The 25,850-nt window shown below is 41.6% G+C and overlaps 1 protein-coding gene across 1 annotated transcript; it reads left to right on the plus strand.

The window, feature by feature from the left end:
* Positions 1-24,031: 24,031 nt before the first annotated feature.
* Positions 24,032-24,838, plus strand: RFPL4B (ret finger protein like 4B). Its single transcript, XM_066248468.1, has one exon. The coding sequence runs from the start codon at positions 24,032-24,034 to the stop codon at positions 24,836-24,838; it is 807 nt and encodes a 268-aa protein (XP_066104565.1).
* Positions 24,839-25,850: the final 1,012 nt, after the last annotated feature.

Below are 25,850 nucleotides of genomic sequence, written 5' to 3' on the forward strand. Positions count from 1 at the left end.
TTTATGATTAAAAACTGAGAGCATCTTTGTATCTGGTAATATAGGGCCATAGAAATATGAGAGTAGATCCAACTCTGGCTTTTTATAGTCAAGTCACTCACATTTTAGTTTATTTCACTTGCAGGTTACTGACCCACAGTGAGGAGCATCTTTTACTCCCCCTGTGGAAGGGACTGAAAACTGCATCCGTTTCTAGTACATCCCACATCAAGGAGACAAGAAAACTGGCAGCAGTGGTAAGTCCATTTAGTGACTTCCCCTGGCCATCTCTGTTTCATGGTGCAGTTTAAGGTGGATGAATGGTTCACTCTGGGCGCCAGGCCAACTAACCGGCCCCAGGGAAAATCATTCTCACACCCATGCTAGATGCACACACACCCTGCAACAGCCTTTCTTGCCTGCAGCCTCCCAAATAAAATCTTTATACTCAAGGAAGCAGCAGGTTCTTTCATTGCTGTCTCTGGTCTACAAGAATCAAAGAGCAAAATGGATGTTTTCCTCTGAGAACTGGCACTGAGCAGAAGGAAGGAAATGACTACTCCAATTCAAGCGAGTATTAATCTCTGGAGAAGTGGGGACTGAGGAGGGGTAAAGTTGGCTGAGACTTCAGTGGGAAAGTCATAAATTTTGTCTTTTATCCCAGCAACGAAGATTCTTCCTTTACAGGGCTGCTTACTTTTTTTTCCTCCCTCTTTTAAAAGAGTTTGGATAATGAACAATCACTTTCTAAATTCTCAAGTTTAAAAATCTCTCAGTACAGGAAGAAAAGGGAGTTTTTTGAGTAGATCTGGATGAATCATTTAAAAACATGCTTGGAAGTTTTAAGATTCACACACATCTTATGAATATGTTTTAACCTAATCTAAAGAATCTGGTGCTAAAGCAAATCAACAATTCTTTACCTCTTCTCTTTGATACTTTAAATATAATATTTTAAAAGATCAACTCATATTTTTTTACTTCTTTTTAAGAGTTGTCTGTCATTCAAAGATATATTGAGCAGTAGACATTGTTGTGGTCTCTTTTTAAAAATGATGACCTCGCCTGACCTGTGGTGGAGCAGTGGATAAAGTGTCGACCTGGAAATGCTGAGGTCGCCGGTTTGAAACCCTGGGCTTGCCTGGTCAAGGCACATATGGGAGTTGATGCTTCCTGCTCCTCCCCCCTTCTCTCTCTATCTCTCTCCTCTCTCTCCTTCTCTCTATCCTTTCTAAAATGAATAAATAAAATTAAAAAAAAAAGAAATGGTTAAATAAATAAATAAATAAAAATGATGACCTCGTTTGACCTGAACCTAATCTTGAGGACACAGTCCAGAGAGTATTCCAGGAGTCAATGTGCATGTACTTATTGAGGAGCCACTGAGCCACTTCACCCGAAGGTGTTGTAAAGTACCAAAGGCTACAGAATTAATATTAATATTTTAAGAGGCTTGGAGAACATTTTATTAATTTGGGTTAAGGTGTGCAGAGAAATTGTGAGAATAGTCTCTGTACTGTGTGATTGGCATAGTCAGGATGGCCCTTGGCATTGTATTGTAAATGCAAAGGGGAGGAAAACATGGATCCCCAGACATTCCACCACACCTGTGGGGAAAGGGGTGAATGGCTAGACAGGTGTGCAGGGAGAGAAAAGCCAAAATAAACCTTTTCTTATAACTATGAGCCATTTGCGGGCATTTGTCCCCACGGAAACTACCTCTCCTATGTAAATGCATGTAGTTAACACATGTGACTCAGGATAGAGAGATAGCAGATGAACACTAGATAATACGGGAATGCCTTTTAATATGTAAAGAGACATCTTTTTACCATTATGTTGGCTTGCAAATTTTGTTTTCCCCAAAAGGATGTATGGCTTGCAAATTGAACATGGTCCTATCATGTTAAAGGACATATGACTATAACCAATAGTGGTAAGGGGCTCCTAATTACAATTTTTGCTTCTGTACTTCCCACTTACAAAACTATAAAAACTAAGTAGAACAAAGGGCCGGAGCGCTCTCTCCTGTCGGAGTTGCTGCCGCTTGGCCAAGCTAGACAATAAAGCTTTGATGTGTAACTGACGGACCTTGTTCGTGTCTTCAATGTTTCGGGTCCCTCCGGATTAGGCTTAACATTTATCAAAACATCTGTGCCCTGGAAAACTTAAAACAAGTGGTGGTGGGCTGTTGTAGAGTAAAACAGATTTAAGAGATATGACAATCAAATATAACATAGACCCTTACACATTGATTCTTGACAGTGATCATGATATTGTGGTTATGAAGGAGAATTCCTTTGTTTCCAAGAGCCAATTGCTAAAGTATATGGAGGCAAAATGTCTTGATGTTTCCAACTTATTTTTGTTTTAATCAGCAAAGAGAGAGAGAGAGAGAGAGAGACAAAGAGAGAGAGAATTGAAGGCAAATGTTAAAAAAATCTAGTCTAAATATTGAGGAGCTCACATTAGAAAAATTTCCTGTTGTTTTGGTTCAAGACCAGGCAAGTCCACAAGTTTGCCATTTAGCTTCAGAGTATAAATCTGGCTATTCTGACATGTACTAAAGAGCTGCCTTTAGTCTGGCTTCCATTCAAATTTTAGCTAACAGGAAGAAGAGCTTTGCTGTCTGAAGAGGTGAGTCAGAGCAGAAGAATTCCTTACAGATGTCCTGTACTCAAGTATTCCAAATTCGTTTCTCTCAGTTAATTTTTCAACCAATTTATGCATACTTCACTTTATTTTTAATTTAATTTGCAAATAAAATTACATTTGCATGTTCTTGAGTAACTTTGTCTTTTCAATTACCTTTCATTTTTATTTCTAGAATCTCAATTATATTATGATACATGCCACGATAATTGCATTGTAAAATGTCATGAACCATGATAATGGGGAGGCGATTCATAAAAAAGAGTTCCTCGTTATCTATTCACAGTACGACCATGATTCATAAATTTGAAAGAAAAATTTCATGACTATCCTGGGTAGTGAGGAACTTTGGGTTTTAATAGGTCAAATAGCCCAGGGTGCTAGGCCCATTCACATGTGACAGTTTTTGAACATGGCTTTAAAGTAAGATTTTGTCCTTCTTACTTTAAAAATATCAAAACTAGTTGGATAGAAATTCACTTTTTTTAAAAAAAGAATCCTCAGTCACAAATTTGACCATTCTACTCTTTTGTTGGGTCATCGTTTTTGAGTTTCTGAAAGTCAGCACATGGGTCCATAAAGATTGATTTTAGAAGCTTCAAGGCAAGATAGACAACATTAAAGTTTTGCTCCATTTCTTTGATACCTTTGAAAGACTCTCCTTTATATGCATCACTCAGTCTTTTGCCACTTATACTTGTAGTATTAATATGTTTTCTTAAAAAAGCATCTGTAATTCAAATAATTTCTCTTGGAACCCCAGTAATACACTGCTGGATACTGTGTTGTGAGTGTACTGGGGAGATAGAGGGGTAAAATGTGCCCTCTTGGTTTCTAAGGAGACTGTAAGACCGTAGGGAACAGAAGACACACATACACACTATTCTTAAGTTACAAAGAATATGGTGTATTCCATATGTGATTTATAAACAAAGTGTTGTGCTAGCTTCCTGACTCATTACTTGAGCATAATTAAAGGATCCTCTCTTATGATTCCAATGTTCTTTTCCCCTCACCTCAAGTGTAGTGCAACTACACATTAAAATTATGGTTAGTAGGGTTACCAGCTAAAAGTGTGAGTTTCTTAAACCAATTCCATGACATTTTACTTAATACCTTCAGTATCTATCAAACTTTGTGGTATATAATAGAGCTCTGAAAATTATTGTTGCATAAGGTGAATGAATGGATGGAAAGATGATGAATGGTTATCAAGAAAGCCTGGGTGTCTATAAACTCTTCCATAATCAGATTGATACAAGCTTCAGAGTTTAGAGACGTTTGATTTCAATATGCTATTGATTTTGCTTTGTGATCCCAGGGATAAATAAGGTCCTTCCCATTGCACATAAAATTCATGAGTCTGTATCTTTTTTTTATTTTTTTATTTTTTTTATTTTTCTGAAGCTGGAAACAGGGAGAGACAGTCAGACAGACTCCCGCATGCGCCCGACCGGGATCCATCCAGCATGTCCACCAGGGTCGACGCTCTGCCCACCAGGGGGCGATGCTCTGCCCCTCCGGGGCTTCGCTCTGCCGCGACCAGAGCCACTCTAGCGCCTGGGGCAGAGGCCAAGGAACCATCCCCAGCACCCGGGCCATTTTTGCTCCAATGGAGCCTTGGCTGCGGGAGGGGAAGAAAGAGACAGAGAGGAAGGAGGGGGCGAGGGTGGAGAAGCAAATGGGCGCTTCTCCTGTGTGCCCTGGCCGGGAATCGAACCTGGGTCCCCCGCACGCCAGGCCGACGCTCTACCGCTGAGCCAACCGGCCAGGGCGAGTCTGTATCTTTTGTTAGACTGGCTACACAGGCCCCTTTGTGTTAATTATGCTAAGTATAACTATTCTTTAGTTATTTATTAAGTACCTTCCATGTGCCAAGCATCACATTAGCTACAGGATCAGCTACATAATTTGTAGGTCCCAGTTCAAAGTAAAAAATGTAAAGAGCCCTTTGTTAAAAAACTAAGAATTTTGAGACAGTACAGCAGAACATTGAACCAGGCGTGAAGTCTTTCCAGACCTTCTGTGCAGCTGCATAGATCACATCTATGAAGCTGACCCTGGCCAGGGGCTCAGGAGGTAAAGGTGAACAGAAACTGCTCTTGCCCTTGTAGAGCTCATAATCTACCAGGAGAAACAGATTATAAACAAATAATCACATGAAGTAATTTTAGTATTTGGTATTAATAAAAACACAATATTAATAACAATTACATGCTAAGTGCTCCAAAGAAAAAGAATAATATTCTATGAGGCAGTTTATCAAAGGAATGAGACTTAGGCCTGGGCTTAATGAAAGCTTTCTTTAAAGGATGAGGGGAAATAAACCAGGGCCGAAGGGAAGGAGTGACCTCTCAGGCCAAAAGGACATTTCATCAGGAATGCTCAGACACTGAGGGGAGCGGTTAGCACCACAAAACCGAATGCGGGATCCTGTATAGAGAATAAGGGGAGAGAGTGGTTAGAGCTAAGACTGAGGAGGTGGAGAATGTCCAGACACCAGGCAGTTCGTGGCCAGCCTGCGTAAGGATTGTGATCTTTATCTTAGGGACATTGAGGACCCACTGCATATTTTTAACCAAGGGGTAGGAATGGTGGGTCTCAGGAACAGAGACTAGAAGGGGGACAGAGTAGATGCAAGGCCACCAGTTAGGCTGTTGTGGTATCTGGGGCCAGAGAAAAGAGTGTCTTGTCCTGGGACCATGGAGGAGTGGGAGAGGATGTGGCTGGTTGTGACAAGTGAGAAACAGGGCCAGCACAGACCCAGGGGAGGTGAAGGCAAGAGGCCTGGAAGCTTTGGATTTAACTTGTATGAGCATAATACTGGCAGATGTTTAAAATTAGGGGCCCAAATGACATTTTGCTTGGCCTTGACCTTCCTAAAAACAATTCACAAAGATGACATAAATAAATACTTGGAGCATGAGAAAGGATGAAAAACTTCCCTCCTCTACATTCTCATTTTACTTTGGGGGAAAGAGAAATCGGGTGATTTCGTTCAGTCCCTTGAGGAGTGCGAGTGGTGGTCTGTCACAATGAGAGGCCAGCCGCCTCCTCTAACACCAGAAGGTGGTCTGTTCTGAAATGTTGGATTAGTCCGGAGGGGAAATAAACAGTTAGGATGCTGATGCACAGGAAATCTGCCTTCTTCTCCTCTACCTAAGGGCAGCTTTGCTTTTGCAACTCTTGGCTTTCTTTAAAAGGAAGTTCAACCCTTTTCAGGAAGATCTGTAGGGATCTGATGGCTCAAAAACAAATCTCTCTTATAAAAGTTCTGTAAGTAAACTGGCTGCCATAAAAACAAAACAAAGCAGAATGAAACAACTCATTTATTTGACATAACAGATTTAACAAATTGTAATGGAGTCCTGTCAGTCTTTTCGGCTGAGGAACAAGAGGGTAAGAACCAATATGAATAAAATTGCACAGCAGGAGTGACCCCTACCTCCCTTCTCTCTGCTGGGACTATTTCTTTTTCAATCCTCCTCTTTCCCAGGGGCTGAATTCTTACTTACTGTACTTCCCCATGTATAAGATGCACACTTTCCTGAAAATTTTGGGGTCTAAAAATGGTGCTCTTATACAGTGGTTGTAGATTTCTTTCACTTGCATTTACCACTTTTTCGCGAGGCTGAGGAGTTGTATGAATTTTATGACGAATAAAACCCGAGTTCAGGCCCTGGCTGGTTGGCTCAGTGGTAGAGCATCGGCCTGGTGTGCAGGAGTCCCAGGTTCAATTCCCGGCCAGGGCACACAGGAGAAGTGCCCATCTGCTTCTCTACCCCTCCCCTCTCCTTCCTCTCTGTCTCTCCCTTCCCCTCCTGCAGCCAAGGCTCCATTGGAGCAAAGTTGTCCTGGGCGCTGAGGATGGTTCCATGGCCTCTGCCTCAGGCACTAGAATGGCTCTGGTTGCAGCAGAGCGATGCCCCAGATGGGCAGAGCATCGCCCTCTGGTGGGCATGCTGGGTGGATCCCTGTCGGGCACATATGGGAGTCTGTCTGACTGCCTCCCTGTTTCCAACTTCAGAAAAATACAAAAAATGAATAGAAAAAACAAACAAAGTTGAGTTCAATAACTTTATGTAATACATTTTGTTTTTCAAATTTTGGGCCCCAAAATTAAGGTGCGTCTTATACATGGAAGCATCTTATACCTGGGGAAATATGGTACCTACTTGAGGAGCCATCTTACATTGTTATTCTACCTAAAGTAATTTGATAAGACTATGTCTATCATATCAGAAATAAAAAGTGTATTTGGAACTGTGGCATTGCAATATTTAGTTAGTAGGATTAGTGATTTGGTGAATGAAATCCATAGTGGAATTCTATGTGAATTTCAGAATCTCTTCTCCCCATTGATCTACCAGAGTTACTAATGAGCTTGACGAAGAAACCTGTGCGTGACAGTTCTGTGTTATATGATATTTCCTTTTTTTCTCTCTTTTTGCCCTCACTGTTGCAGAGAAATGACCAGAAGTTAGTTCCCATCAGGAAAAACAGGAGAGCATGGAACAATTCTAGACTCTTGATACTTGACACTGAGGAACAATTTTTTTTCATTTTCTGTTGCATGAGGTTTTAGAACTATTTCTATATATTTCTGCATCACTGATTCCAAATCTGAAATTCATTCTTTGGTGCATGCTCTAGTTTTTATGCAATTTTAATTTCTTTTTGTTACAGTTAATGGCATGCATTGGTTTTTAAGTTAGAGTTAAAGGGCAATGACTCTTGGATTGAACATAACCACAAGGCAATTAATGTTTTAAAAATATCACTTTTACATAATTGTAGTTGTTTTAAATGTAAAAAATTATTATGTGATAAAAAACACCCTCTTATTTTGTTTTAAGGTTGAATCATGGCTTCTTCGAGTAGGTGTAAATGTAAGAATAGTCCTGACAACTTATGTTATATATGTGGCTGTTACACACTTCAATGTCAAAAGCTCAGTATTTCAACATTTGTGACACGTGCATATATTGCCTATTTTCAAGTTCCCCTTGGCGATCAAGACAAGAATTGGGCTCCTCATATTGTGTGTCATAATTGTGAGGAAATGCTTTGTGACTAGACAAAAGAAAAACACAAAAGAATGCCTTTTGGTATTCCCATGGTTTGGCGTGAACCTAAGAACCACAGCTGTGACTGTTATTTCTGTCTGATCCATACAAAGAACATTGGCAAGAAAAAACAGCATATTATTGTATATCCTAATATTCCTTCAGCAATACGACCTATCCTACACTCTGAGACACTCCTGGTTCCAGTTTTCAATGGTTTTATTTCTTCTAAGGACGAAGAAAGTGAACATGGTGATCAAGTGTATTTTGATAAGATGCATGAGGAAATAAATGGTTGTAGAATCTGAAGAGTCTTCTTCTGATGCCAAGCAGTCATTAACTCTTCTGCAGTTTAGCTAACCTGAATTGAATGACTTAGTAAGAATGACATAAAAATTGTCCTTGACGTTCTGAAGTATGAGGAACATAACTGGATTATTTGTGTGGATCTTAAAATGGTAAATTTTCTGCTAGGACAACAGAGAGGTTTCACAAAGTATCCTTGCTTTCTGTGTTTATGGGACAGCCAAGCTCAGGAGAAACACTGGGCACAGAAGGAGTGGCTGAAATGTGAAGCTCTGGAAGTAGGGATGCAAAATATTGTGAAATAACGTGCAGTTAATCGAGACAGGATCATTTTTTCCCAACTTCACATCAAACTTGGCTTAATGAAGCAGTTTGTTTAGGCTTTGAATAGATAAAGCGAATGCTTTCAACATATTATTTCTGTTTTTCCTGCTTTGTCTTTGAGAAGATAAAGTCAGGTGTATTCGATGGACCTCAAATTCAAACCCTCATATGTGATGAAGAATTTGCCAGGAAGATGAATAAGGAGGAGAAAGCAGCATGGCAATCTTTTGTGGCAGTTACAAAGAACTTCCTTGGCAACAAAAAGCAGAAAACCATGAACTTCTGGTTCAAAGGATGCTGTTGGCTTTCTGCGACATTGAATGTAACATGAGCATTAAGATTCACTTCCTGAATAGTCACCTTGATAAGTTTCCTAAAAATCTTGGAGCTGTTAGTGATGAGCAGACTACTGCTGGAGCATCAAACGAGATTGTCCTCAACAAGTACACAAACGGAAGAGCTACAAACGCAAATTTTTGCCTGAATAGAATTTAAATAAGTTTTGCGTGAGTTTTATGATTAAAATAAGTGTTTTAATATGTCCTATTTTGAAATTATAGACAAATTCTGATGCAATCATATCTTTTAGTATATTAGTATATTTATTGCATTATATAAATTGTTATATTTTCACAAAGATGATTCCCAAGAAGACATTCTACCTTATTATGTTAAACTAAATGTTGAAAATTTTACAATAAGATAAAAACCTAAAATCTTGAATTGCAAAAAAACCCCTGTAGCTTACAGAGGAAAACTAATGTTAGATTTGAGATCAGCACACTCAAATTAGGTAAGAACAAGTGTTTTTGTGGATGCAACAAAAATTTTGTTCCCTAGTGCATGCCTGATGATACTAGAAGAGCAAATAAAACAAATTTGTATGAATATTTTATTTTCTTTCACATATGCATAATTCAGTTGTCTTAACTAGAGTTGTATGCTTTTGGATTTTATTTAAAAAAAAAAAGAAAAACTTGGATAGCCCTGGCTGGTTTGCCCAGTGATAGAACATCAGCCCAGCTTGTGGATGTCCCAAGTTTGATTCCCAGTCAGGGCATATAGAAGAAGCGACCATCTACTTCTCCACCCTCCTTCCTCTCCCTTCTCACTCTATGTCTCTCTTTCCCTCCTGTAGCCAAGGCTCCACTGGAGTGAGTTGGCCCAGGCGCTAAGGATGGCTCCAGTTGCAATGGAGCAGTGGCCCCAGATGGACAGAGCATCACCCCCTAGTGGGCTTGCTGGGTGCTGGGTGGATTCTGGTCGGACGCAAGATGCATGTGGGAGTCTGTCTCTCTGCCTCCCTGCTTCTTACTTAAGAAAAATAAAATAAAAAAAGAAAAAAGAAACCCAAAGAATAAAAAAACTTGGATACCTTGTTATCTGTTCTCTGTGATGCCAAGGGAAGTGATTTTAAATTTTATAAATTGATATCCCTCAGTGAATCAATTTCTTGTGTAATTTTTACTCTGCCGTTCCTAAAGTTCCTAAAATCATTGTCTTGTGGATCTCAGTGACTCTAACAATACAAGTGTGCATCTATCATTGTAATCTTTTTATAATATTTGTAAGACCTCCCACAAGCTAAGGAAAGTGATGTTCATTGATTGGGTTTGTACTTGCCAGCAAGCTTAAGGTCATAAATAATGAAGACTGGGGTTGCAGTCCTCACAAAGACCCAGTAGATGGCAGTATGCAACACAGATTCACAGATCTCAGCCTTGTGGGGAAACTGACTGGGAGGACATTGAATCTATGGACATGAATGTTGTTTTTTCCAGCCCAGTCAGAGGAAGAACTTGGTTTGCTGAATCATTACAGTAAACAAAATTAATTTGAACTACTTCGGCACCAAAGAATGTTAAACTTCTTTAAGTCTGAAAAAATCTATACTTCGAAAGTCTTCATCAATGCATGGCAAAATCTTTCTGTAACGGTGCATTTGATGTGCTGACCTCCCGTGCTTCACATTTTATTAATCCCCAGAAGAAGACCACTCTGGGCAACCTGCAGATAAGCCCTCTGGACATTTCATAAGCACATGCTGAATATACCAGGTGTTTTGTGGTTTGACTTTTCAGCATCATGGGAAGACTAATTTGGGCATCAGCGTGTACCGGAAAGGCCACGTTTAATTAGACAATTGTGTTTTTTGATTACTTTAAAACATTTTTATATTTTTGCATAATACTTCCCCCAAAACTTAGTTATCACTTTTCAATAGCCCTAAGAGGCATGCAAGATAAGTGAAATTTTTTATTTCAAAAGAGACAAGCATCTGGTTAGCTTTGCTAATGATTTTAAAATTGTGATTACTTAGTAAACAAAGAAATCATTTCTAATATACACTACGAACACCAGTCACAGATATTTTTGAAAAGAGAATTTTTCTAGAATAAGGGTTCTTAGAGAAAAAGAGAGAAGCTAAGTGTACATTGTGTACAGCACTTACTTACATTGAGATTTCATAATTTAAGTAGACACGCCCATGCTCACACTTTCCCAACCTTCCTTCTTGTCTGAATTTGTGTCCTTAGATTGGAGGTTTTGCTTTGACCTCCATTTTTCAGTGTGTGTGGCCTGCCTGGCATTTACCACTTGGACAAATATACTACCTTATATTTATTTTTCAGGACTTCTTTGTCCATTTAGATTTCAGAACTCTGTTTAATTCCACAATCTCCTGTAACTTCTAGCTCTGGCTCTTCCTGGCCTCACTCACTGTGCTGGCACCCAAGGCCCAGTAAGGCTGAACTGCTAGGCATTCTCAGAGTTGCCTCCATTGGATTGGAGGCATTTGGAATCTAGAATTGGGCTGCCAGTTGTAGGGGTTCCTTTTCCTCAGGGTCTTTGACAAAGCTTCTTTTGGGGATTGCTTTTCCCCTTCTTCTAAATGTTAGTGTCCTTGGGGTTCTGTCCTAGTCACTCCTTTCTCATTCTGCACAGCTTTCATGGGCCATGCCAACCACTTCCTGTCTCCAGGTTACCATTCATGTTTTCTTGCAAGTTCCTTCCACGCCCATGCTTGTTGCCCAGTAGCCCAGATCCTTCTCCTGAGTTGCAGAAATACAGATACCTCACAGGGCATTAAGATGTCTTGCTGGCACCCATAGTGGGAGCACGAGATATAAGGATATAGTAATACATTATTTGTGGCAGGAATATATACTGGTCCTGGCCAGTTGGCTCAGTAGTAGAACATCGACTGGTGTATGGAAGTCCTCGGTTCAATTCCAGGTCAGGGCATACAGAAGAAGTGAGCATCTGCTTCTCTCCCCCTCTCTCCCTCTCTTCACCTGTTGCAGCCATGGTTCCAATGGTTCGAGCAAAGTTGGCTCGAGATATTGAGGATGACTCTATGGCCTTACCTCAGGTGCTAAAATAGCTTGGTTGCCGAGCAACAGAGCAGTGCTCCAGATGGGCAGAGCATTGCCTGGTGGGGGGCTTGCCAGGTGGATCCCCTTTGGGTGCATGCCAGAGTCTGTCTCTGCCTCCCGCCTCTCACTTAATAAAAAAAAAATACATATATTATTAAAGAAATTCATTACACATTATCAATTTGTGATACTTGTTGGACACTTCCTGTAGGTAGTCATGGATAGTCATAGATAATTAGAATTGTTTTAGGTAGGAAGAGGATTTGAATAGGAAGGTAAAGCTACACCAATTGCCTCCATTCCTTTCACATAGGCTAGATTAGCTGACATTGCTTTCAGAAGTCTCTGATGCTATTTTAAGAAATGAGAGTTGGCCCTGGCCAGGTGGCTCCGTGGACAAAGTTTAGCCTTACTGGGCCTTGGGTGCCGGCACAGTGAGTGAGGAGTGCCAGGGGTTGTGAGTTCGACATTTGGTCAGGACACGTAGGAGAAGCAGTCAATGAGTACATAATTAAATGGAAGAACTAGTGAAACAAGTTGATGGCTCTCTTTTTCTCCCTTCCCCTCTCCTCTCTAATCAATGGGATTTTTTTTTGTATTTTTTTGTATTTTTCTGAAGCTGGAAACGGGGAGAGACAGTCAGACAGACTCCCGCATGCACCCGACCGGGATCCACCCAGTACGCCCACCAGGGGCGACGCTCTGCCCACCAAGGGGCGATGCTCTGCCCCTCCGGGGCGTCCCTCTGCCGCGACCAGAGCCACTCTAGTGCCTGGGGCAGAGGCTGAGGAGCCATCCCCAGCGCCCGGGCCATTTTTGCTTCAATGGAGCCTTGGCTGCGGGAGGGGAAGAGAGAGACAGAGAGGAAGGAGGGGAGAGGGGTGGAGAAGCAAATGGGCGCTTCTCCTATGTGCCCTGGCCGGGAATCGAACCTGGGTCCCCCGCACACCATGCCGACGCTCTACCGCTGAGCCAACAGGCCAGGGCGGGAATTTTTTATTTTTAATGAGCGTTGAAATGTTCTAAAAAACAGGGCTCTAAAAAAAAATTAAGCGGCCCTGGCCGGTTGGCCCAGTGGTAGAGCGTCGTCCTGGCGTTCAGGAGTCCCAGGTTCGATTCCTGGCCAGGGCACACAGGAGAAGCACCCATCTGCTTCTCCACCCCTCCCCCTCTCCTTCCTCTCTGTCTCTCTCTTCCCCTCTCGCAGCGAGGCTCCACTGGAGCAAAGATGGCCCGGGCGCTGGGGATGGCTCCTTGGCCTCTGCCCCAGGCGCTAGAGTGGCTCTGGTCGCGACAGAGCGACGCCCCGGAGGGGCAGAGCATCGCCCCCTGGTGGGCAGAGCGTCCCCCCTGGTGGGCGTGCCGGGTGGATCCCGGTCCGGCGCATGCGGGAGTCTGTCTGACTGCATGTTTCTGGCTTCAGAAAAATACAGGAAAAAAAAAAAATTAAGGGTTCTAACAAAAGGATGTCTAAAAACAGACCAAAGTATATTGTCTTTTGTTATCTATACGGAGATGTGACTAAAAAGATATACTGTTACCAGAAGTTCATTACATACAACAGATTGTTTTGTCTACTTTGTGACATTATTTACCTTCTCACAGATTTTTTTTTACCCCTTAATTATGCTGTAACATACAGGGTATTGACTGTATCACTCTCTCTCTCTCTCTCTCTCTCTCTCTCTGTCTCATGTAAATGATGACCAGAGGGAGGTGACCCAGAGAGATTTAGTTATAAACCAAGGTCATACAGCTTGGTGGTAATAGTTTTAATGCATGATCTGAGAGGTTAAGATGATAACAGCACCTACTTCATAGAACAACAAGGAATCTGTGCTAGAGAACATGTCAAGTACTTAAATGCCTGGCCCATAGTAAGTGCTTAGCAGGTGTGATTAATTAATTAATTAATTTATTTATTCAAGACTTTTCTTATTAATTGGAGAGAGAGAGAGAGAGAGAGAGAGAGAGAGAGAAGATGGGGAGGAGCAGGAAGCACCCTGACCAGGCAAGCCCGGGGCCCCATTCCGGCAACCTCAGTGCTCCAGGTCACACACCATCCACTGTGCCACCACAGGCCAGGTTTAAGTGTGATATATTAATGTGAAGGAGCCACAGGTGAGTCATGTGCTCACATTAATAAATGTATAACTAACACTGTAATAATTCACATGGAGGAAGGATGCAGGGTACTTTGAGGATATAATAGTGTTTCTGACCCTAGTCTGGGGAGCACTTCCCTGAATAACTGACCGCCCCCCCCCCCCTTCAATGCTGTATCTGAAAGATGGATAAATAGGTGTTAACTGGGGGCTGGCTCAAGCTAGTTCTGGTCAGAGAACCAGCCTGTCCTCAACTGGGAGGGAGGATGAGGGAAGGAATGAAAGGAGACTTTGTGTCTGGATTTCAGAACACGAGGTTGGAGAGAGGGGAGGAGCCAGAGGACACGGTGGGGATTTGGATGTATAACAAGAGCAATGGGCAGCCACCAAGGATATATCGTTGGAGGAGGGAGGTATGGCCCCTGGATACCTGCTTAGTCAAGTGAGCCAGATTGGTAGTCTCTGACCTCTGTAAGGCTGATAAACCCCAAGCTGGATGGGAGGCAGTTTGCTTTGATGTACTCTTATTCCCAGAATGGGGGGTGAAGCTCAAATTGGTTTAAAAGATTTGCAGGCTGCATTTGGTAATACATTGAATGTCAGATAATTAGGTGGAAAGGAAATTTATTTTGACAGACTTTCTCACCTACACAAAAATATTTCAACAGCTCTAAACCAGAGGAAAAAGCATATGGATAATCTGAAAACACTTATAGTTGGCTTTAAAACTCACAAAGAAAATGGCTCAGGTCAGGGTCACACATGTGTCCTTATTCCTGTTCACTCACCACTCACTCAAATTCACATTGTCCTCCTCTGGGTTCTGAGAGTGGGTGCACTTGGAGTGACTGACCATTACTACTTTACTTGAGAGTGGGTGGCCTAAGGTCATTGAAACATATAGGAAGACTCAGGTTGGAGCTTGCTGTTTTTACAGATAATTTGCTGTAGATAAAGAATTCTTTTCCTGGCCATGTAGCTCAGTTGGTTAGAGCACCATTCTAATACGCCAAGGTTGCAAGTCTATCCCCGATCAGGGCACACACAAGAGTCAACCAATGAATACATAAACAAATGGAACAACAAATCAATCCCTTCCCCTCTAAAAATAAATAAAAAATATTTTTAAAAAGAATTCTGTTATCTCTCATTTTACAGATAGCAACACACCTTTTGAATATTTATAGTATTTAATTTTTCTATCAATATTTTTAAATATTTATTTATTTATTTATTTATTTCAGAGACAGAGAGTGAGTCAGAGAGAGGAATAGACAGGGACAGACAGACAGGAATGGAGAGAGATGAGAAGCATCAATCATTAGTTTTTCATTGCGCGTTGCAACACCTTAGTTGTTCATTGATTGCTTTCTCATATGTGCCTTGACCAGGGGCTTTCAGCAGACTGAGTAACCCCTTGCTTGAGCCAGCGACCTTGGGTCCAAGCTGGTGAGCTTTGCTCAAACCAGATGAGTCTGCACTCAAGCTGGCGACCTCGGGGTCTTGAACCTGGGTCCTTCCGCATCCCAGTCCGACTCTCTATCCACTGCACCACCTCCTGGTCAGGCACTATCAATATTTTTGACCAAAAAGTAAACCAATTCAGAAGAAAGAATAAAATGATCCATTAATAGGACCAGAGTAGAAATTATATATTACTAAATATGTAACTGTAGAGTCTAATCGTTCCTACTTTTTTTTTTTTTTGTAGAGAGTCTGTCATTCAAATAAGTGTAGAAGTGGAACATTCTACATATTCCAAGTGCCAAAAGTATTATCTTCCTGGAGCCCAGCAGTAAGCGTGGAAGTGCCATTACCAGGCTTTGGTGGCATTAATAATTTAGAGAGGTGTCCTCCGCCTCCTTTCAGATAGGCAGAAGGGTCCACCAGGTCGCAGAGAGGATGGGAGGATGAGGATTGGAAAGAAGCCATCCTGTCATTGCTGCTGCTTTTTGTAAAATAAAAATTGTGGGTTTTTTTGTGTTTTTTTATTTTTTATTTTTCCGAAGCCAGAAATGGGGAGGCAGTCAGACAGACTCCCGCATGCACCCGACCAGGATCCACCCAACAAGCCCACCAGAGGGCGATGCTCTGCCCATCCAGGGCGTCGCTCTGTTGCGACCAGAGCCATTCTAGCGCCTGAGGCAGAGGCCGCAGAGCCATCCTCAGCGCCCGGGCAAACTTTGCTCCAATGGAGCCTTGGCTGTGGGAGGGGAAGAGAGAGACAGAGAGGAAGGAGAGGGGGAGGGGTGGAGAAGCAGATGGGTGCTTCTCCTGTGTGCCCTGGCTGGGAATCGAACCCGGGACTCCTGCACACCAGGATGATGCTCTAGCACTGAGCCAACCGGCCAGGGCACAAATTGTGTTTTGAGAAACAGATCAGCCCCTCGTAAAGATCGTAGACTCCTGACAGAACAGACTATGTGTGATGCCCCCCCCCCCGCAAAAAAAACACCACCACTTGGCTGAATCTTATCCCACTAGCATGTATGAAAGTCCATTTCATTTTTTAATCAGGAACCTATGAAATCAAACTTATTTTGCGATTTAATCTTACCTTGTAGAAGCATTAATGATCATTTAAAATTATTCTAAAAATGAAAAAAAATTTTGTGCACATTTTTGTCATGTTGTAATGTGGGTACTAAGATATTACAGAGAGGAATTGGGGAGCTGGGTGAAAAAGTCAAAAGGATTGAGTACAAATTGGCAGTTACAAAATAATCACAGGGATAAGTACAGCTTTAGTAATTCAGTCAATAATGTTGATAACTATATATGATGTCAGGTGTGTACTAGAGTTATTTGGGAGAAATCACTTTGTAAGTTATATAAAAGTCTAACCACTATGTGGTATACCTGAAACTAATATAATATTGAATGACAATTGTAATTGAAAAAAAAAAGACTTTACGGATAGTGGGTGGGTTCATGCTCGCCAAGAAGCAGGGTTGATTTAGTTTACATGATTGGATTTAGTTGATCCAGTCATTGGGATTAGAACTGTGGGTGGAGACTGTGTCCCAATGATTATAAAAAGCTAGAATATCTGAGTTTAAACACACTTCAGGGAGAATTGAAGGCTAGAAGAGAAGGCTTCAGACTTCAGACTTCAGACCTTCAGATGCTTAGCAGAAAGTCCCTAAATTAAGGTAACTGATCTATCTCTTCTGTCTGGACTATGCCTGCTGTCCCATTTTTCTCTTTTTGACTACAATTTATCTTTCCAATGCCTTTACCTTTGGATTTCAGGAGAGAAAGAACCCGTCTTATCCTGTGTCAGGGAACATCATTCACTTCTGTTCTAACATCTCCGTTTAAATTTTTACATATTAACTTTAGTTCATTTTTTTTTTTTTTTGTATTTTTCTGAAGCTGGAAACCGGGAGAGAGTCAGACAGACTCCTGCATGCGCCCGACTGGGATCCACCCGGCACGCCCACCAGGGGCGACGCTCTGCCCACCAGGGGGCGATGCTCTGCCCCTCCCGGGCGTCGCTCTGCTGCGACCAGAGCCACTCTAGCGCCTGGGGCAGAGGCCAAGGAGCCATCCCCAGCGCCCGGGCCATCTTTGCTCCAATGGAGCCTTGGCTGCAGGAGGGGAAGAGAGAGACAGAGAGGAAGGAGGGGGTGGGGTGGAGAAGCAAATGGGCGCTTCTCCTATGTGCCCTGGCCGGGAATCGAACCCGGGTCCCCCGCACGCCAGGCCGACGCTCTACCACTGAGCCAACCGGCCAGGGCCTAGGTCATTTTTTATGCATGCATGTATTTTTCTGCATTTTCAACTACAGTATAGGCTTATAAAGTTGTTCCTTTTTATTTTCTAACATTATTTCTTCAAGGCTTTTTAATAGCTATATTATAATTAACTGAATTCTTTCATTATTATATCATTAGATCATTTCAAATTATTTGGAATCATAGATACCACTGCAAAGAACAAGTTTTTACAGATGTAGCATTTTTTTCTTTCGCAAAATAAATTGTTTTGTTAGATAATCCTCAAAGGTGGGTTAGCGAGCATTTTCAGATTGTAAGCCCCATTTTCAACTTGCCTTTAAAAAGTCAGTTTTTTTGAAATGGTGATAGGGGATTTAAGGAAGAGGATGGTTTCTGTTGCTACTCAGGCCTCACCAGATAATGGGAGGCTTCTAAAGACTCCACAATGTGCCTGGGCAGGTATCTTGTCTATGGTTATAGACTTTGTATCCTCAGAGTCTAGCGGAGGCTGGAAGCATGAAAGGCCAATATGTTTTGTTGGGCATAGCATTCATTCTGTTGTGATTTTCTCACACATGATTTCCTTTATTTGTTGATTTTTAAATTTTTTTATTGATTTTAATTTATTGTGTTTACATAGATTCTAGTGTTGTCCCGAATGCATCCCCCCTCCCCCGTATTCCCCTCAACATCTCCATTGTCCCCCTCCCTATAGTGCTCTCCCCCCTTCCCTTCAGCTTTATCCCATCCTATCATCCCCTTTCCCTCTGTCCTCTTTCCCTCTGGTCCCTTTGATCTCTCCTCTGTCTCTATTCTGTTCCTCAGTTCACATTGTTCACTGGATTCCTCAAATGAGTGAGGTCATATGATATTTTCCTTTTTCTGCCTGACTTATTTCTCTTAACATAATAGTTTCCATGTCCATCCATGTTGTCGCAGAAGGTAAGATTTCCTTTTTCATGGCCCCGTAGTATTCCATTGTATATATGTACCAAAGCTTTTTAATCCACTCATCCACTGACGGACATTTGGGCTGTTTCCAGATTTTCGCTATTGTGAACAATGCTGCCCTAAACATGGGGGTACATTTCTCCTTTTGAAACAGTGCTATGGTGTTCTTGGGGTATATTCCTAAAAGTGGGATGCTATATCCAAAGGCAGTTGATTTTTAGTTTTTTGAGGAATCTCCATACTGCTTTCCACAGTGGTTGCACCAGTCTGCATTCCCACCAGCAGTGCAGGAGGGTTCCCTTTTCTCCACATCCTCGCCAGCACTTATTCTGTGTTGTTTTGTTGATGAGCGCCATTCTGACTGGTGTGAGGTGATATCTCATTGTGGTTTTAATTTGCATTTCTCTAATGATTAGTGATGTTGAGCATTCTTTCATTTGCCTATTGGCCATCTGTATGTCCTCTTTGGAGAAGTGTCTATTCATTTCTTTCGCCCATTTTTTGATTGAATTGTTTATCTTCCTGATGTTGAGTTTTACAAGTTCTTTATAAATTTTGGTTATTAACTCCTTATTAGAGGTATTGTCAAATATGTTCTCCCATTGTGTAGTTTGTCTTTTATTTATTTATTTTTTTTGTATTTTTCTGAAGCCGGAAACGGGGAGACACAGTCAGACAGACTCCTGCATGCGCCCCACCGGGATCCACCCGGCACACCCACCAGGGGCAACGCTCTGCCCACCAGGGGGCAATGCTCTGCCCCTCCAGGGCGTCGCTCTGTTGCGACCAGAGCCACTCTAGCGCCTGGGGCAGAGTCCAAGAAGCCATCCCCAGCGCCCGGGCCATCTTTGCTCCAATGGAGCCTTGGCTGCAGGAGGGGAAGAGAGAGACAGAGAGGAAGGAGGGGGGGTGGAGAAGCAAATGGGCGCTTCTCCTATGTGCCCTGGCCAGGAATCGAACCCGGGTCCCCCACACACCAGGCTGACGCTCTACAGCTGAGCCAACTGGCCAGGGCCTGTAGTTTGTCTTTTTATTCTGTTCTTATTTTCTTTAGCTGTGCAAAAGCTTTTTAGTTTGATAAAGTCCCATTTGTTTATCCTGTCTTTTATTTCACTTGCCCGTGGAGATAAATTGGCAAATATATTGCTGCGAGAGATGACAGAGAGCTTACTGCCTATGTTTTCTTCTAAGATGCTTATGGTTTCACAGCTTACATTTAAGTCTTTTACACATTTTGAGTTTATTTTTGTGAGTGGTGTAAGTTGGTGGTCTAGTTTCATTTTTTTGCAGGTAGCTGCCCAATTTTCCCAACACCATTTGTTGAAGAGGCTGTCTCTACTCCATTGTATTTTCTTACCTCCTTTGTCAAATATCAGTTGTCCATAGAGCTGTAGGTTTATTTCTGGGTTCTCTGTTCTGATCTATGTGCCTGTCTTATGCCAGTACCATGCTGTTTTGAGTACAATTGCCTTATAATATAACTTGATATCTGGAAGTGTGATACCTCCCGCTTTATTCTTCCTTTTCAAGATTGCTGAGGCTATTCGTGTTCTCTTTTGGTTCCATATAAATTTTTGGAATATGTGATCTATATCTTTGAAATATGTCATTGGTATTTTAATTGGTATTGCATTGAATTTATAAATTGCTTTGGGTAATATAGACATTTTTTTTTTTAATTTTTTTTTCTTTTTTCTGAAGCTGGAAACAGGGAGAGACAGTCAGACAGACTCCCGCATGCGCCCTACCGGGATCCACCCGGCACGCCCACCAGGGGCGACGCTCTGCCCACCAGGGGGCGATGCTCTGCCCATCCTGGGCGTCGCCATGTTGCGACCAGAGCCACTCTAGCGCCTGAGGCAGGGGCCACAGAGCCATGCCCAGCGCCTGGGCCATCTTTGCTCCAATGGAGCCTTGGCTGCGGGAGGGGAAGAGAGAGATAGAGAGGAAAGCGCAGCGGAGGGGTGGAGAAGCAAATGGGCGCTTCTCCTGTGTGCCCTGGCCGGGAATCGAACCCTGGTCCTCCGCACGCTAGGCCGACGCTCTACCGCTGAGCCAACCGGCCAGGGCAATATAGACATTTTAATGATATTTATTCTTCCTAACCATGAGCACGGTATATGCTTCCACTTGTTTGTATCTTCCTTGATCACTTTTATCAATGTTTTATAATTTTCCGAGTACAAGTCTTTAATCTCCTTGGTTAAATTTACTCCTAGTTACTTTATTTTTTTGGTTGCAATAGTGAAGGGGATTGTTTCCTTAATTTCTTTTTCTAACAGTTCATTGTTGGTGTATAAAAATGTCTCTGATTTCTGAGTGTTAATTTTATATCCTGCCACCTTGCCAAATTCATTTATCAGGTCCAGTAGTTTTTTGACTGAGTCTTTAGGGTTTTCTATATACAATATCATATCATCTGCAAATAATGGTAGTTTTACTTCTTTTCCCACTTGAATTCCTTTTATTTCTTCTTCTTGTCTGATTGCTGTGGCTAGGACTTTCAGGACTATGTTGAATAAGAGTGGTGAAAGGGGGTGCCCCTGCCTTGTTCCTGATCTTAAGAGGATTGCTTTTAATTTTTGCCCATTGAGTATGATGTTGGCTGTGGGTTTGTCATAGATGGCCTTTATCATGTTGAGGTATGTTCCCTGTATTCCCATTTTGCTGAGAGTTTTGATCATGAATGGGTGCTGGATTTTATTAAATGCTTTTTTTGCATCTATTTAAATTATCATGCGGTTTTTCTCCTTCCTTTTGTTTATGTGATGAATCACATTGATTAATTTGCAAATATTGTACCAGCCTTGCCTTCCCAGAATAAATGCCACTTGATCATGGTGTATGATTTTTTTTCATATATTGCTGGATCCGGTTGTCTAATATTTTGTTGAGGATTTTAGCATCTAGATTCATGAGGAATATTGGCCTATAATTTTCTTTTTTTGTGATGTCTTTGCCTGGTTTTGGAATCAGAATTATGCTCACCTCATTAAAGGAGCTTGGAAGTCTTCCTTCCTCTTGAATTTTTTGAAATAGCTTGAGGAGGATAGGAGTTAGTTCTTCTTTGAAGATTTGGTAGAATTCACTTGTGAAGCCATCGGGCCCCAAGCTTTTGTTTGTTGGGAGTCTTTTGATAAATGTTTTGATCTCATTTGTTGTAATCGGTCTGTTTAGGTTTTCTGATTCTTCCTGATTGATTTTTTTTTTTTTAACAGAGACAGAGTCAGAGAGAGGGATAGATAGGGAAGACAGACAAGAATGGAAAGAGATGAGAAGCATCAATCATGAACCTTAGTTGTTCATTGACTACTTTCTCATATGTGCCATGACTGTGGGGCTACAGCAGACCAAGTAACCCCTTGCTTGAGGCAGCGACCTTGAAATAGCTTTTTAAAAAAAAATTTTTTTTTAATTTTTAAAAATTAATTTAATGGAGTGACATTGATAAATCAGGGTACATATATATGTTCAGAAAAAACATCTCTAGGTTGTTTTGACATTTGATCTTGTTTACCTTTTCAAAGAACCAGCTCCTTGTTTCATTGATCCTCTGTATTGTTTCTTTAGCTTCTATGTCATTTATTTCTGCTCTGATCTTTATTATTTCCTTCCTTCTACTACCTCTGGGCTTTACTTGCTGTTCTATTTCTAGTTCTTTTAGATGCAGGGTTAAGTTCTTTATTTGAGCTTTTTCTAGCTTCCTTTTTTTAAAAAAATTTTTTCTTTATAGGGACAGAGGGGTGGGGATAGGTAGGGACAGACAGGAACAGAGAGAGATGAGAAGCATCAATCATCAGTTTTTCGTTGCAACACTAGTTGTTCATTGATTGCTTTCTCATGTGTGCCTTGACTGTGGGCCTTCAGCAGACCGAGTAACCCCTTGCTTGAGCCAGCGACCTTGGGTCTAAGCTGGTGAGCATTTTTTTTTTTTCTCAACCAGATGAGCCCGCGCTCAAGCTGGCGACCTCGGGGTCTCAAACCTGGGTCCTCGGCATCCCAGTCCAATGCTCTATCTACTGTGCCACAGCCTGGTCAGGCTTTTTCTAGCTTCTTAAGGTATGCCTGTAATGCTATGAACTTCCCTCTCAGTACTGCTTTTGCTGTGTCCCATAAATTTTGAGTTGTTGTATGCTCATTATCATTAGTTTCTAGAATCTTTTTCTTCTTCTTTGATCTCATTGTTACCCCATTCCTTATTTAATAACATGCTATTTAGTTTCCAAGTGTTTGAGTATTTTTCAGTTTTTCTGTTGTGATTGATTTCTAGTTTCATGCCATTGTGATCAGAGAAAATGCTTGATAGGATTTCAATCTTTTTAAATTTGTTGAGACCACTTTTGTGCCCTAACATGTGGTCTGTCCTAGAGAATGTACCATGAGCACTTGAAAAGAATGTATATTCTGCTGCTTTAGGGTGAAAGGTCTGAAGATATCTATTAAATCGAGTTGATCTAGTGTGTCAAATAAGTCTGCTGTTTCTTTGTTAATTTTCTTTCTTGAGGATCTATCTAGTGATGTTAGTAGGGTATTGAAATCCCCTACTATTATAGTATTGCTGTTGATCTCGCACTTTATATCCATCAATGTCTGCTTTATATATTTATGTGCTCCTATATTAGGTGTGTAGATATTTATAATGGCTATATCTTCCTGTTGGATTGCTCCCTTTATCATTATGTAGTAACCTTCTTTATCTCTTACTAAATTCTTTCTTTTTTTAAAAAATTTTATTTATTCATTTTAGGGAGGAGAGAGAAAGGTTGAGAGAGAGACAGAGAGAGAGAAGGAGGGAGAAGCTGGAAGCATCAACTCCCATATGTGCCTTGACCAGGCAAGCCCAGGGTTTCGAACCGGCGACCTCAGCATTTCCAGGTCGACGCTTTATCCACTGCGCCACCACAGGTCAGGCCCTAAATTCTTTGTTTTAAAGTCCATTTTGTCTGATACAAGTTGTGCTACCTCAGCTTTTTTTTCATTTCCATTTGCATGAAATATTTTTTTACTCACATATGTTTTTCTTTGAAAAATTTGAAGGCTCCTTAGAGTCACTTTACTGTGATGAGTAGAGTAGGATTGGCTTTATTTTATCGATTGTATCTTAATGTGGAAACCATTTTTTTTGAACTGCAGGTGACTCTCAAAGGAATACCGACTAGGTGCAGAGACTGCATTCCTGGACCCTGTTAAAGACCCAGTTGAACTCAGGTCCTGCAGATAAGACTTTAGTAGAAGTCTCCAGACAAGGTAAACTGTCTTACCTAAAAAAACAATGTCCACCATCCTATTTCCCTCTGTTGTGACTATCTACATTTTGGATAGTTTTCAGTTTTTCTCATAGATTGTGCCTTTACTATGATCCTCTGGTGACTTAGTATCACTTTCATGTGTAAGCTGTAGAAATATTCATAGTCTTTATTTTTTGCCCTGGATTTAGGTGCATCCTGATTGTAGAAGAGCGGATACTATACTGAAGGCTCCTTGTTGCTACCAGAAGATAATCAAGGGCCATTTCAGCTCAGTTTACTGCTAAGGAGTGACCTTGAGAAACCATGTCAAGTCTGAAAGAGGAGGCAATCTGTCCAATCTGTCTGGGACTTTTTTCCTATCCTATTTCCTTTCCCTGTGCACATACTTTCTGTTATGATTGCATGCAACTTTGGGCGCTGGAAAAGAAGGATCTGAAATTGACCTGCCCCATATGTCGAGAAGTAATCGAGAAGCCACCTGTGGAGAATTGGCAATTCACAGTACTCACAGGTCTCATCAAACAGCACGGTTTCCTACTGGACAAATGTTTGCATGTGAACAGTGAGTTCCTAAAGTTCCAGGAGGATATGACCCTGGATGAAGTCACCAAAAACTCCCGCCTTGTCCTCTCTGATGACCTAAGGAAAGTCCACTATGGGGAGATCTGTCACAACCTAATGGAAGATCCCCAGAGATTTGTCTACATGGCCTGTGTCCTGGGTACCCCGTTCTTCACCTCTGGCCGCCATTACTGGGAGGTAGAAGTGGAAGAGGGGAAGGAGTGGGCTCTGGGAGTTTGCAAGGAATCAGTCGACAGAAAGAAGAAGAGTGGCTTTTCCTCTGTGCATGGCTTCTGGGTCATCAGCATGAAGGCAGGAGCAATCTACTCCAGCTCCATACCAGAAACCAAAATTACTGCCAACCCTGGCCTTACCCGCGTAGGAATTTTTCTAGATCTTGACGTGGAAGAAATCAAGTTTTTTGATGTTAAAAATGATGCCCTCATCTATACACACTGTAATTTTTGTTTGGAACCCTTGCGTCCATTCTTCTGTCCTGGGTTGCCTGGAGAAGAAGACAGTGGTGGCTCACTGAGCGTCTGCTCATGAGAAATTTATGGTGTTCTTTCTGCTGTGGAATTATTGGACTAATTCCATTAAGTACCTATCCTAACCTGCTTCAATTGGTTTAAATGACCAAAACTAGGTTAGGTGGGGAAGGAAAACTTGAAAAGGTCATGGAGATACAAGGAAAGAAAAATAAGACTGGCCAACCAAGGTTAACGGAAACAAAGCCACTCAATCTTACCCACCAGGATCAGAAAGGAAGTGTGTGAGGGGACAGAAAAACTGGCCCTCAAAGTCTCTGTTTGGGAGGGAGACTCCTAGAATGGAGTTGATTTGAGTGGCTATATTTGACTCTGAAGTCCCAAGTGATGTAAATGGGCTGGACCAATGGTTTCTAGTCCTGGCTTCTTATTATAGGCACATGAAGAAACTTTAAAAAATTCCCTTATCCATAACCACACCGTGAACCAATCAAATTAGAATCTCTGCAATTAAGGCGCAGCAGTACTTTTCCATGTTTTCTAGGTGATTTCAATGTGCAGCCAGGATTCAATATCACTGAAATATAACATTGATTTCAAAATTTCATTGTGCATCAGAATCCCTGGATGAATTCAGTAGGTCTGAGATGGGACCCAAGAATTTTCATTTGTAATAAGTTTTTTTTTTTAATAAATTAAATTCAATGTGGTGACATTGGTCAATAGAGTACATAGGTTTCAGGTAAACATTTCTATAGCATTTGAACAGTTGATTGTGTTGTGATACGGTTCTAAATGATGCTGGAGGGACCACACCTTGAATCCAGTAGACTAAAGCACACAGTGTATTTTAATTTTAATCCTGTGCTAAATTAATAAAATTTTGACTAATTAAATTGAAACTAATTTTGTTTTTAATTTATTTCAGATGTCTGCATTAAAAAAAATCAACCGGCGGCCCTGGCCGGTTGGCTCAGCGTGCAGGAGTCCCGAGTTTGATTCCCAGCCAGGGCACACAGGAGAGGCACCCATTTGCTTCTCCACCCCTCCCCCTCCCCTTCCTCTCAGTCTCT

Source organism: Saccopteryx bilineata, chromosome 12, assembly GCF_036850765.1.
Source record: "Saccopteryx bilineata isolate mSacBil1 chromosome 12, mSacBil1_pri_phased_curated, whole genome shotgun sequence".
Lineage (NCBI taxonomy): Eukaryota > Metazoa > Chordata > Mammalia > Chiroptera > Emballonuridae > Saccopteryx > Saccopteryx bilineata.